The following is a 14,783-nucleotide window of genomic DNA, read 5'->3' on the forward strand; positions in this document are numbered from 1 at the left end:
TTCTGCAGACCCAAAAGTTGGTTATGACATTTCCCAAGGTGACTGACATGACCTGTAAGTATTTTAAGGCTTGTTTTATCTTAACTTTCTAGTATGAATTATTATGAGTCATTGATTCATTTGTCAAATACCAAGGTGTACTAGGGTTTTCACTGGGGAACTGTTTGGTACAGGAGGCTATTCCTGATATCTGTAGCCTCCTTAAATTCTGTCCATCAGTGCCAGTTAACATCTTCTTCCTCAGTTGTGACTATCAACTTCTCCTTAGAGCAAAATCCCCCCTTTTCTCTACATCCTCTGTTAAAATCAAGAGTGACTGGATAATCTGCTAAGGGGCTATTCTTTACAGAAAACTGATTCTCCCTTTATCAGCAGCCATTAACATCCAGTAGTTCTTCATTTAAGGTATGCCTTGTGAGATTCCCACTGGCATGTCATTTGGTGGTGTCATTGTGCAGGTCTTTGTGTGTGGGATTTTAGGCTCCAGTTACCACACCATCACAATTAAACAGGAAGGAACTGATTTTAAATGTGTAAATTATAATGTTCCATAATTTTTAGTTATAGGACTAGAAAAACAACATTTTTTTTTTATATATGATGCATATACAGCCAAACAATAATGTATTTACTGGTAGTATTTTCTACACTATCATCTAAATATTCACATTATATGAAACTATCAAAAATATTTAGAAAAAGTGTGCAATGTTTAGAGAAAAAGAATATAAATTTTCACCTGCTTATTAAAAAGATCATCTACTCAAATAAAGCTAGCCTTATTGTGGAGATGCTAGGATGGTTCAATATATGTAAGTCAATAAATGTAAAAAAAAAAAAATCACAAATAGATTTGGCAAAAAAAAAAAAAAAAATCAAATGGACATCTCAATAGATGCAGAAAAGGCCTTTGGAAAAAAATCCAAGATGCTCAATTAAAAAGTTTGGTTACTGTACTTAATAACTCAGAGGGTAACCAACATCCATCTAAATTATCCTTAGGCAAGTTTAATAGGAGAGAATACATGCCTGGTGACTGCTAACTTAATTACCTGTGGTTGGTGAGGTAATGGACCCTAGAGGAAAACTTATAACTACCATGTTCCCTGACCAGTGTAATTCATGAGTGTATTCAAAATGCCTACTCTTACATCCACAGATAAGTATAGCTTCCATCCTTCATCAAAGAGCTTTGTTATTCTCTTCAAAAAACAGAGACTATCACAGAAATCCATATTTGGTTAAAATCAGGGAGCCCATTCCCAATCAATACATTTACAACCTAACGTCTACAGCAAAGGCTCAGACAGAGAACACCATGGAAAAGGGTGCAGAAAGAATTTAATAGCCTGGTAATGTCTTCTATGAGACACACACACACACACACACACACACACACACACACACACACACACACATACACACATATATATATCCTCTATATATGACAGGGAGCTGCACCCATGAAAGCATAACAATACGGTCCCCTAATCAAGACCAGCAACATGAGAACACCAGCTGACGTCCCAATGTGGATGGGAGGAATCTCAAGAGGTTGTACCCCCTAGGAAAAGAAATACAGGTCATTAATGCCTGCTAAGAAAGTCTTCTCCCTGGATGAGCCCTGATTTAATCCTACAACACATATGTATGAATATGTGTGTGTAAGCGTACATATATACACACACACCGAAATTCTCAAAAACTACTAAAACATAAATGTTTATGGCTCAGAGGTTAAGAGCACTGGCTGCCCTTCCAGAGGACCCTGTTTCAATTCCCAGTACCCACATGGCAGCTCACAACTATCTGTAACTCCATTTCCAGGAAATCTGACACCCTCACACTAATACACATAAAAGCAAATAAATTATATTAATAAATGTTCAAAAATATTATATGTAATACAAGTTCAACAATGTAAATTCTCAGATAAAAAGAAGATAGAAGCTCTCTGGATGGAAGCATTAAAGAAAAAATTTCTATTTCTTTTTATATTGTCTCTATAGGTACACATCTGTGTATTATTTCAAAGATATCTTCACATGAATATACAGTAAAGAATAGACTTCTTGAAAGAAACTCGAAACTGATTTTCAGAGTGATTAAAATGAAACCATAATAAAGAAACTTACCATCACAGGAAAGGGAGATATAACTTCCTAAGTCATCAGACATGTGTCGGATCACATTTCTACCCATCTGAATACCAAGGAAGATCCAATAATCTATTGCTGCTCCAAGAATCCCAGTCAGTAAGTAAGCTAGCTCATGTTTGAAGACCTAGCATTAAGATAGGAAAAATATTATAAAAAAAGTAAAACTACAAGACTTTTCTAATGTTTCCTTTTACTACTTCTTGAGACAATAATTGCTAAGAATACAGGGTATGCAAACAATAAAAGAATACTAGCAAACTGTCTCTTTTTCTGTCCATTCTATGCCACTCTCACTACACACACCACAGTTTTGGAAATGTTTAAGTGTTTTAGGTTTTAGATAGTGTGTTTTGAGTTTGGAATTATCTACAGATATGAAATAATACTCTGAGAATGGTAAGAAATCCAAATACAGAACTCATCTGTTCATACATACCTCATGTACATATCCTAGAAATAATTTCATAGTATTTTTAATACAGTAACATCTTGTTTGAGACCTGTTATATAAGGTCAGGTATAGAACGTTCCAAATGTGGAATAATGGTGGCCAATAACTTTGGGATTTGGGGGGCATTTAGGATTCTGGATTAACAATGTTCAATCTAGCTTTGAGCAATAGCTTATAACAACAAAAAAATTTGACCTGAAGTGATCAGGTCTTCTAGTCAAGCACTATTTTTATTCAAAACCATGAGGAATTTCCAGGCTTCTGTGAATATTACTTAATAGGAATATATATGTCATATATAAAAGACAGATTTGCTATTTTTATAAATCAAATATACTTATTTGCATTTCTAAAAGACTTTAATCACTATTATTATGTGTGCATATTGTGTGTCCATATGTTGTGTGTGCATGCTCCATGATGCCTATGTGGAGGTCAGTGGACAATACTATATAGTCAGTTTTCTCCTTCCACCATGGATTCCAGGGACTGGACTCAGTAATTCAGGCTTGTGCGGCAAGTACCTTTACCCCTGAGCCATTGTTAGAGCTCTTTTCATTTCAAGTAGCAGTATCAAAGGATAAAACCAATGACAAATCTGTTATAACGAAATAGACTAACCCATGTTCTATTTAGGTATGCAAAAATGAACAAAATCAGAGATATAGAGATCAGTTTTGAAAGTATTTTTTATATTGTCACTTTTAAACTAAATATTAAATTCCTATAAGAGTTATGTCAAGGGATTTAAAACCTTGCATGTTTTAACCCAGTTTTTCGTAAAAACATTTCTCTAAATCTACAAATGTCAATATAAAATATGAAGATAAAGATGTGAGAAAAAAGTATTTTAAAAACATTTTAATATAGACACTTTTCTAAAATGATGCTGTAGCCCACCAAGGTTTCCTAGTGACTTTACCCAGCAGGACCTGCATAAGGGGATGATTGGACCATGGGCCTGAGTGCCAGGTGTTTGGAAGGGTCTACACTTGGTGGTATCTACCAATGGGGAGGTCTTTTGCCCCTCTCCTTGGCATTGTTATAAAAAGCTCTTTTGAATAGAGTTCTGGCCCATTGGATATTGACCCAGGCCCTCCCAAGGGCCTGTGTTTGTCTTTCGTCTCGTCATTGAGGTATCTCTTTCTATCTAAACATTCCTCACCTCTTCCTGCTCAAGAGTACTCTGGTTGTAAAAGTGGGGCTGGTCCCCCACAAATGACATTAAAACTCGTTGAAATACCTAGATTCGTATTGTTTGTTTCCTAGATATGTTTAAAATCAATGTTGTATCTGAATAGATTATAACTGCTGTGTTTAGTCATCACATTATAGCTGATGTGAGTAATGTCTAGACATTTTGAACCCTCAGAGAAAAGTAAGCTTATTTCTCCTGCCCTTGCAAATTTCTTTTAAGTATACATATTTTATTAGGAAAGCATTTCTTAGCATACATAGACACCAACCCAGCCACAGAACCTTTGACCTACAATCTGTCCTGCTGATTGTTGGGGAAATGGTGGTACAGGATTTGTGGGAGTGGCCAACTAGTATCTGATTTTGACTCCGTCTGCAAGAGGGACCTATGTTCCCACACTGCTTGAGTGGCTAGGAACTAGAAACTGGACAGCACAGAGACCTAGGGTACAACCAAACACAACTGTTCTAAAACAAAACAAAAACAAAAAAAATCAAAGTGATTCCTTATGATATTGTCATAGATCAAGGCCTTCTCCAATCATCAAAAGGCTTCCTCCTGCAGCAGATGAGAATGCATACAGAAACCCACAGCCAGACATTATGTGGAAAGAGTCTAAACTGGAGGTCTCCACTGGTTTCTTCCTCTCACAGCTCAGAGAATACTGCAGAAGAGGGGATGGAAAGATTTTAAGAGTCAGAGGGCATGAAGGACACCAGGAGAACACAGCCCACTTAATCAACCAAGCAGGGCTCACAAGGGCTCAGGGCCTCCATGGATCTGCACCAGGTCCTCTGCATGTATGTTGTGGCTGTTAGCTTGGTGTTCTTTTGGGACTTCTATGAGAGTGGGTAGGTCTCTGACTCTTTTGCCTGCTCTTGAGACTCTTCCCTACTGTTGGGTTGCCTTGTCTGGCCTGTCTTGCTATGTCTTAATGTATTTTGTTTTGTCATGTTTGCTTGTTATCTCTCAGCTATTGCTCTGACCTCTTGGCTTTTAACTCTGCAATTGGCTCTGTGTTTCTTATTTAACAAGATGGTTACATCGAATTCACGAAAAAACCTCTTGCCTGTGGCCTTGTGGGCACTAAGTCAGGCCCAAGCTACACTTGGCCGGTTGTGGTGGCATACGCCGGTAGGATTTACTGAAGGCAAAGGCAGGAGGATCCAGAGTTGAGGTTGGCAGCCTAGGAGGCTTGCTAAGGAGAAGCTTTGGCTGGGGCCCAGACACAAACGGTGGCAGTGGGACCATGGAGGCAGCGGCTGCTGCTCCGAGTTGCCGGCTGTTTCTCATTGTGTTGGTGACTTCAGTGATGCTGTTACCTGGGACAAAGGCTTTACCACTACTTGTTCAGAGAAGAATTGCCAGGACCATCGTGTTACAGGAAATCATTGGCAAAGGTCAGTTTGAAAAGGTTTGGCAAGACAAATGGTGGGGAGAAATTGCTGTGAAGATTTTCTCTTCTAGGGAAGAATGTCCATGGTTTTTAAAAACAGACAGACATGAGACTGTGATTGCTCAAAAAAAAACAACAACAACAACAAAAAAACTAAAGGGAACCATGACCACGCCTAACAGCAAGTGACTTTGGAATCTTCAAAAGGATGATGGGGCTGCACAAAGATGATTTCACAAGGACTATGGTAAAGCCATTAAGCTGATCAACACCATGGAAAGATCGGCTTTGGACTACAAACTACTCAGGACAATTTGAGATGGCTAGCTGAGATGATCCAGCCTGACAGACTACTTGAACAAGGACTTGAAACAAGCCCTGCACTTTCTCATTAGGCAACGGCTGGACAAATAATACAGGACTTGACAATTAACCCAAAAATTTTCTTTTCAGAATCTCCTAAAGATATCTTCACCCCAGAAAGCAGTAAGTAATTTTAAGAAAACAATGCCCACATTCCCAGGATGGGAGGTTTTCAGTCGTTTAATGAGTTATGGATATTGTTATTGTTTATGATGATTGGTTACAAGTTGTTAATTGTTAACGGTCAGGAAAAAAGCTAAACAAGGAGACTAAATTCAGAGTTTTTGTTTAAAAAAGAAAGAGGTGAATATAGATATGAGGTAGATCAATGAATCTACCCTGAGAAAAAAAGATAAAGGAATAATAAGATAAATAGGTAGATAATTGAATCTACTCTAAAAAGAAAAAAGGGGAAGATATAAAAAATGACAAAAGGTAGACTACTTAATCTACATTTAAAAAGGAACTTATTCTAAATAGGATAAGTAATGAAAATATTTTTGCCTGAGTTTATCAAATGTTACTGGACTGGACATTGTTTTATATATAATGGAGTTTTTCGCCTGTATCTGTCAAATGTTAATGGACTAGACATCATTAATGTAATCTTGACTGTGTATATTGTATATACTTATTGGATATGATTTTTCTTGTATTAGTTATAAGCTTTTTAAAATTTTAGACAAAAACAAGGGAAATGTGGTGGTATTGTGGTCCTGAAATAATCTTATCTGGGGTCAGAGAACAGGACAGCCACAATATTAAACATGAGGATAGGCAGTAGTAGCACGGGCCTTTGATCCTAGCATTTCAGAGACAGAACTACCTCTGGATCTCTGAGTTCAAGGCCACATTAGCAATTGCCAGGCATGGTGAAACATGCCTTTAATCCCAGAAATCCAGCCTTTAATCCCAGGGAGTGATGGTAGAAAGTAGAAAGATTAAATAAGGCACGAAGACTAGAAACTAGCAGCATTTGGCTGGTTAAGCCTTTAGGCTTTGGAGCAACACAGTTCAGCTGGGATTCATCCTGGATGAGGACTCAGAGGCATCCAGTCTGAGGAAACAAGACCAGCTGAGGAACTGGTGAGGTGAGGTAGCTGTGGCTTGTTTGTTCTGTGTCTCTGATCTTCCAGAATTCTCCCCAATAACTGGCCTCAGGTTTGATTTTATTAATAAGAACTTCTAACTATTCTGCTACACTGGGACTTCTAACTATGAGAGTGGGTAGGTCTCTGACTCTTTTGCCTGCTCTTGAGACTCTTCCCTCCTGTTGGGTTGCCTTGTCTAGCCTGTCTTGCTATGTCTTAATGCATTTTGTTTTGTCATGTTTGCATGTTATCTCTCAGAGGCCTGCTCTTTTCTAATGAGAGACAGAGGGCGAATGAACCCAGGGGAGAGGGCTGGGAGGAATGGAGGGAGGCAAAACTGTGGTTGGGATGTACAGTACAAAAGAAGAATCTATTTTCAATAAAATAAAAGTATACTGAACCAGAAAGTGTAATTCCATTTTGTGAAATTATACACATGTATTAGAGAAATTAGAACAAGGAAGATTTATGTTTATAAACATGTAGAGATGACTTTGGAACACTGAAGAAATAAATGGTATAAAGTAATAATGTATCTAAGAAATACATAGAGTAAAAAAAAAAATTGTAGAATGAAAGTTTTATTTCCGGTTTGCCCTGCAAACACATGGAAACAAATGGTCAAGTGGTACACACACCTGTGCTATAAAACAGTGAATGACAAAGAAGGAAATCCAAAAGTCAAGATCAATAGCCGGTGTGAAGATGTGGTGTGTTCTGTACCATGGGGAAGTAAACTGCAAGCTGGCAGCATATTACATCTAAGAGAAAGATCCTGAAGCACTGGCCTGAAGTGATTTTATACTGCATGGTTAGTTAGCAATTACAACAAGCAAGGCATTTCTGATATAATTTGGGGTTACAACAGGTAGATCGATGCTATTAGGTCAGAGTTCCTGCATGCAAACACTGTTATTTCTTCCCACCTGGACTCAGAAGTTTGGTCCAAATCTGACAGTTGCAGCTGTATGGCATGGGAAGCTTGCAGCTAGACTGACTGTAACAGTAGTATCAATGGAACCCCTTGCATGACCTGAGGAACTAAAGGGTAGTGCCAATCCCTTGTAACTTTGCAGAAAAACAATTCTATTCTTTGTAAAGCTGATATGCAGATGTGACTGAACACATTAAACTAGTTCTTTCATATCATTCAAGTTAGCAAAGGGATATGAAATTGATCCCACTTATACATATTATAAAATGTTGCTTCAAACACTGCATTTTGGAATATTAGTAATAACAGTACTTAGAAGAGAAATCAGTGTATTTTGATATCTAAAAATATGTCTCAAGTAGAATAACTGAGGATCACCTAAGCCCCAGATACTAAAACTGTTGAGTAGAAAATAAATGTTATTCTATGGAGGTATACTGCCTAGAAAATCACAATCTAGCACTCTATCAATAACAAACAAAATAAAACAAAACAAAACAACAACCAGTTGGGACTTTCCCTTAATTTTACATAAGTCAATATATATCTATATCTGAAACCTTAACTTAAAATAAATATTTATCTTTTTTCTTATTTGTATGAGTGTTTTGCCTGCATGTCATGTGTGACTGGTAACCACTGATGTCAGAGGAGGGCATTGATTCCCTGAGACTGGAGTGGTTCGGTGAATAGAAACTGAGTCCTCAGCATAAGTAACAAGTGCTTTAACTGATGACTTAACCTTCCAGCCTTAAAATTAGCATTTCTTAATTTATAATTTACCTCAGCATTAATATATTAAGGAGTACAGATATGGGTAAAGGTCTCTTGCACTGACTTTGAGGAATAACCTCTGTAGTTATTTTACTGTGTGACAGCTAAACATGGCATGGAGTGTTGTTTTGTGGGTCCTGGAGATGGAACTCAGGTCATGAGGCTTTGGTGGCAAATGCCTTTTCCGGCTGAGTCATCTTGCTGAGCCCAGTGCTACAGTTTTCTGGGATGGTAGTTTTCTGGGATGGTATGCTTTGGAAACTGATTATTAAGAAAATGGCAAGTAAACCATCAAAGGGAGGGGGGATAAAAGGCCTGTTTGGAATACTGAAATGTGTGCACAAGCTAAAAAGGAGAATATGAACTGCCCCAAGAACTAGCAAAGAAACAAAGACATGATTTGCATCACACACGCACCATTAAAAAAACGTTCTAACATGTAAAACTCTATTACTATACATTCTGTCTATATAATTCTCCTTTCTCTATTAGTATAAAAAAAATCTGTTTATTAACCTTCCAAATCTACCAAAAGTTGACTACTCTGTAATTTAGAACAAACTACCAATTTTGCCTTTGGCTCCTTCTGACTGCTACCACTATCCTTTACAAACCAGTCTGTTGGAAAGAAGTGACCAGAATGCACACGGGACGCCTCTTCCTGTCTTCCACTCTGGTCGCATATTTCCAGATATGCGAAAGCTGCCTGCAGTAAGCCTGACCTCGACGCCCAACCGGCTGTCACGCTGTCAGTAAACAACTTAAACTCTTTAACTCAACTTCAGTTACCTGAAATACAAACCGGCATCCATTTCTACCTAAGGATATTGCAAGGACAAGTGGGACTAACCAGCAAAGCTTAAGAAAATGGGTACCTCCTCCATAACCTTGACATGGCTCACCTCTGCTCTTTGCCAAGGAAAACCCAAAGCTTTCTCAGATTAACAACAATGAAATTCACTGCCATTCTGTCACTCTGCAATACTTACTGACTGACATTATGACAAAACAATATTAGCATAAACTGAGGACTTCTGTTTAGCTAATGACTCAAATTGAATGCTTCGACTCAGCAAATCAAGAAACAAATGCTTTACAGTACAGAAAATGATGTCTGTGAACATGCACGGAATTCTTGAAATTGGAAAGTACCAAAAAAGATTTAATTAAGTATAAGAATGATTCCTAACAGAAAGGTATTTACAATAAAAAAGTAAATTAGTGAATTCAAGAAATTTAAATGTTACATATAATACTAACTAGCAAAATTTAAAACCAGTTTCTGTTTACTTATATGTTTGAGTAACCTTTTATCTGTAGATGATTGGTGCTTTAGTAAAATAGTGAAAACATTAGTTTTATCATTTTCAGTTTTATATGAGCAAAATCACTTACATAATCAAACAAATAAAAGGAATTCTATTAAGTATATTTTCTATTCTAAGTGATTATATTGAGTAAAAAGAAAAAGATAAACAGTAATTTATAACAATAAACTTAAGATTATATATTCTATACTGAAATGTCAGTAAGATACAATTACTTAGTTGAGTATTTTAAATTTCTATGCATTTGCATGGTTACACTTTCATTAAAATCAGATACTTGGGGCCAGTGGGATAGCTTTGTGGATAAATGCGCTTGCCACCAAGCCTAACAACCTGAATTTGCTCCCAGTTATCTACAAAGTAGAAAGAGAAAACCAACTTCAGCAAACTGTCCTCTGGCTTCTATCTGTAGCATCTGTATATTCACACACATGTACACAAAATAAAAAGGCAGTTAACTAAAAAATAGATACACTCACACAATAGGATTACTTGGTGACCAAGAAGTCCAGCCATACCTAGGAAGAATTTTACTGTTTGTGATTGTTTTAAACAGGGTATTGTGAACTTTGTCCTCTGGGCATAACATGGGCTCTGTCTTCTTGAGATCAGAGTAGCTGTGAGTGCTGCACTACCATCATCTCACAGAGGGGAGGAAGAGCCCCAAATGGCAGTGTACCAGATGCCCGGATCCCTGCTCCCCCCAGTGTTTACACACAGTAATACTTGTGTGAGTGATGGGTGGGGAAGCTTTTCTTCCACTTGACAGTAGTCTGTAAGCTTCCTCTGCTCATTCCTGCTCCTGTTATAACTCCAATTAAAGTCACCTACTCATCAAGGTTGATTTGTGTGGCAGTTACTTTGATTTGTAGTTGGTGCTCTGTCTGGGGCAAACAAACATTTGTTGGTTGTATCTGCAGGGAACCTAACACAATTAGGTCCAATTGGGCCAGGCTGACTTGTCATATAGCTGAGGATAACCTGAACTCCTGATTTTCCCGTTTCTACCTCTTACATACAATTCATATAGATACCATGAAGCCTGGCTTAAGATTTTTCTCTTATTTTTAAAATTCAGTGCTTGTGTTAAAGGAAGCCTGGGAATTCTGATGAACAGTTTTTGAAAACTAAAAATGTCAGCTGAAATACATAAAACATCTTTTAAAATAAGTAGTAAGTTATAAGAAATGTTACATCAAGATAACCAAAAGTGGGGCTAGAGAGATGGCTCAGAGGTTAAGAGTACTGACTGCTCTTCCAGAGGTCCTGAGTTCAATTCCCAGCAACCATATGGTGGCTCACAACCATCTGTAATGAGACCTGGTGCCCTCTTCTGATCTGCAGTCATATATGCTGTACACACAATAAATAAATAAATAAATAAATAAATAAATAAATAAATAAATAAATAAATAAATACTTTTATTTTTTATTTTATAAATTTTACATATCAGCCACGGATTCCTCTGTCCTCCCTCCACCCCCCAACCCCGCTCTCCCCCCATTCCTATCTCCTCCAGGGCAAGGACTCCCCTGGGGATTCAGCTCAACCTGGTAGATTCAGTCCAGCAGGTCCAGTCCCCTCCTCCCAGGCTGAGCAAAGTGTCCCAGCATAGGCCCCAGGTTCCAAACAGCCAGCTCATGCACTAAGGACAGGTCCTGGTCCCACTGCCTGGGTGCCTCCCAAACAGTTCAAGCTAACTGTCTCACTTATCCAGAGGGCCTGATCCAGTTGGAGGCTCCTCAGCTATTGGTTCATAGTTCATGTGTTTCTACTAGTTTGGCTATTTGTCCCTGTACTTTTTCCAATCGTGGTCTCAACAATTCTTGCTCATACAATCCCTCCTCTTTCTTGCCTACTGGATTCCTGGAGCTCCACCTGGGACCTGGCTGAGGATCTCTGCATCGGTTTCTCTCAGTCATTGGATGAGATTTCTAGCATGACAGTTAGGGTGTTTGGTCATCTGATCACCAGAGTAGGTCAGTTCAGGTTTTCTCTCGACCATTGCCAGTAGTCTATTATAGAGCTATCTTTGTGGATTTCTGGGGACCTCTCTAGCACTTTGCTTCTTCCTATTCCCATTGGGTCTTCATTTATCATGGTCTCTTTTTCCTTGTTCTCCCTCTCTGTTCTGGTATCTCCATCTCCCCTAAGCTCTCTTTCCCTTGACCCTTGCCCTTCATTATAACCCCCACCCCCATCACATCCACTTTGCTCATGCAGATCTCATCCATTTCTCTGTCATTGGGCAATACCTGTGTCTTTCTTATGGTCCTGTTTTCTAGGTAGCCTCCCTGGAGTTGTGAGTAGCAGTCTAGTCATACATGCTGTATACATAATAAATAAATAAATCTTTAAAAAAAAGATAACCAAAAGTTTGGTAAAAGTCAAGAAAGACTTAAAAAATTAATCAGGACTACCTTTGTCCTGATCAATTTTGGTGATTCTGAGGGGTACAGAGACAAACTGTGGGTTCTGTAATCTAGGGGAAACTGGTGAAAAAGGGGCTATAGCCAAAGGCTTAATTCACAACAGACCAAGGCCTGGGGGGTTTCACTCTGAGAATGAGAATGCATAAAACAGTGCTACAAATATGTGAGTCTTATTTCATTTGGGCTATGCAGAGTCCCTCAGACATGGACACTGGGTTCAGGTTGGTCCTTCACTGGTAGAATACTCAGGCTCTAGGCAGAACTAAAGAATACTTTCTGTAGAAAAGGTATTTTGGTTTTTGACAAACTGTTTCTACAAATAGTTATTAAAATGGAAATTAAAACAGGTCATAAATGATAATTAGTCCAGGAGAGAAAATAAAAGACATAGAGGGAAAAACACATAGATAGGAGACCAGGGAAATAATAATATAGGAAAATCCAAAAGGACCTCACATATGGAAATATGCAGAACTGGCATAGATCACAAAAGAATTATTGCTGTAATGTTCAAAGGAAAAAAGTAAAATTTTTGTAGTGTATTATAAATCACACACAAAAAAATCCCAACCCAGCAGGAGACAGAAAAGATCTACAACTGGGAAGGACAGAAATTAAAATACAGTAAAAATGTTTAGAACATGCTAGACACAACTGAAAAGAATTGGTAAACCGAAGAGTTGATGGAAACACCATAATAGTAATTTTACAAGTACAGAAAAGTACAGCAGCACCCCCCCCCCATAAAAATGCATGACAAGAAGTACCATAAGTCTAACAAACAGCAATAAACGGACCTCAGGAAATGCTTAAAAGAAATTGGAAACTATATGGGATTTCATTCTTTAAGAAGGAATTGGCTTTATATTAGTTTGCCACCAGAGCTCTCTGACTTAACAAACTACAGCTCCCAAAGAATGTCTTGCCTAACTGCTGGCTATGGCATAATAACTACTAGTTAGGATGGTATTAAAAAGAGGAAGAAAACCTACAAAGCTGATTAAGCTTGACCTAGTAGGTGACTGAGAACACCATACTCTATAGCAAAAACCATTCTTGTAACCTGATTTTCTTTAGCCTCCAACCCCAAATGTCAGTAAATTCCAGAAAGCAGAAAATCACAGCCTTTCACTATAACTTCCTACTAGAAATTATTAGACAAGGACAGCCAAACAAACAAAACTCATTCACAATAACACACCACCATCAACTTATAAATCTTAAAACACATATCTCTTAGGGCTGGCGATATTTCTTGGTGGTAAGACTGCTTGGCATGCAAGAAAAGAAGGTCCTGGCTTCAATCCATAGTATGATGCATGAAAGGAGAAATCAAACTTAACAAAATAAAATACTATTTAAAATACTATGATTATTTAAAAAATAATCATTCCCTAGATTAAAGATATGAAATGAAGGTCAAGTTGTACTCCAAAAGTAATTTCTGCTAAACCCAAGTATTAGAAACAAAAACTAAAAAGAAAAAGATCCCAACATTAGAGAAGACAGATGAGAGAACAAAAGAAATAATTAAAAAGTGTGAAACTAATGACATAATAAAAGAAAATTAGGCAATGAGGACCTATTCTGAAAGGTGAAAGGCAACTAATATTTACTACGATGCACTCAAAATATTACCTGTTTTTTTTTTCTTTATACCCTCACACAATTTTAGTATACAAAATACTCTGCATATTCCTTCTCCACCCACCTTAGAGAACAATATGTAATGGTATTGCTCCTTGTTAATTAATCTGGACTGAATTAATCTGTTATACAATTATCCAGTATATTAAAGGAAGCTATCATTTCATTGTTGACTAAGAGAAGCATGCTCCTCCGGTTCTCACATCACTAGACACACTTCCATAACACACCACTATGTGTCCATCTATACAGCAACAACTACCGACGTAGAATGTGAGTACTGTACTTTAAACGTATTTCAAAACTTCCATCTTGTGGATGAGACTGAAATCTTTCTCTATACATTCTAACCAACATGACAATAAATGACTTGTATATGAGGGAACAATAGTCCAATTCAGTTAAGAAAATAGACACCGTGGTAAAGATGATCCTGGGTTTTCAAAATAAAAAAACTGAAAATTTTACTCAGCTTTTGTGCCTTACTGTTCTTACAATAGCATAAGAACAATAGTCCACTTCATCGGCTATAAGAGGGAATATGAGAAAATGTGTAATAGTGTTTACTAGAGTAGCAAGGATAGTATAAGTGATAAGAATAAAAATGTCATTCATTTTTAAATTTTCATAAACTTTAGTGCATACATTCAACATTTAAAGATAACAGGTTGCCATTTAATTGGTTTTCATTTCCCACTTGGTTTATAGTTTCAGGATATTCTGAATAGGTAATACACTCTAATTAATGTGTTTGGAATTTCAATGCAGGTAAAATCTACTCATGAAGAAAAGTTTCAGTAAATTATGAACATCTATTAAGTTTTAAACAAAAACAAAACTTTTTAACGTGGGGCTCTCCAAAACTGCAGAGACTGATTTCTTTAAAGCATAATTTCCACAAAAAATGGAACGTCTAAAAATAAAACATTTAGGCGGAGCCCCCAGCTCCCATCCACCCCAGAACTCCCGTCTGGACCAGAGGTGAGTGCCTGGGATTATAGTCAGAGAG

At 37.5% G+C, this 14,783-nt stretch overlaps 1 protein-coding gene across 3 annotated transcripts in view; it reads right to left on the reverse strand.

Moving 5' to 3' along the window:
- Positions 1-14,783, reverse strand: part of Slf1 (SMC5-SMC6 complex localization factor 1) — a 78,191-nt gene that overhangs the window by 12,096 nt on the left and 51,312 nt on the right. For all 3 annotated transcript variants that reach the window (XM_036206771.1, XM_036206772.1, XM_036206773.1), the window contains one exon: positions 2,136-2,283. In XM_036206771.1, coding sequence (XP_036062664.1) covers positions 2,136-2,283 — 148 coding nt within the window. The remainder of the gene's footprint in view (positions 1-2,135; positions 2,284-14,783) is intronic.

The sequence above is a fragment of the Onychomys torridus genome, chromosome 15 (genome assembly GCF_903995425.1).
Source record: "Onychomys torridus chromosome 15, mOncTor1.1, whole genome shotgun sequence".
Taxonomy (NCBI): Eukaryota; Metazoa; Chordata; class Mammalia; order Rodentia; family Cricetidae; genus Onychomys; species Onychomys torridus.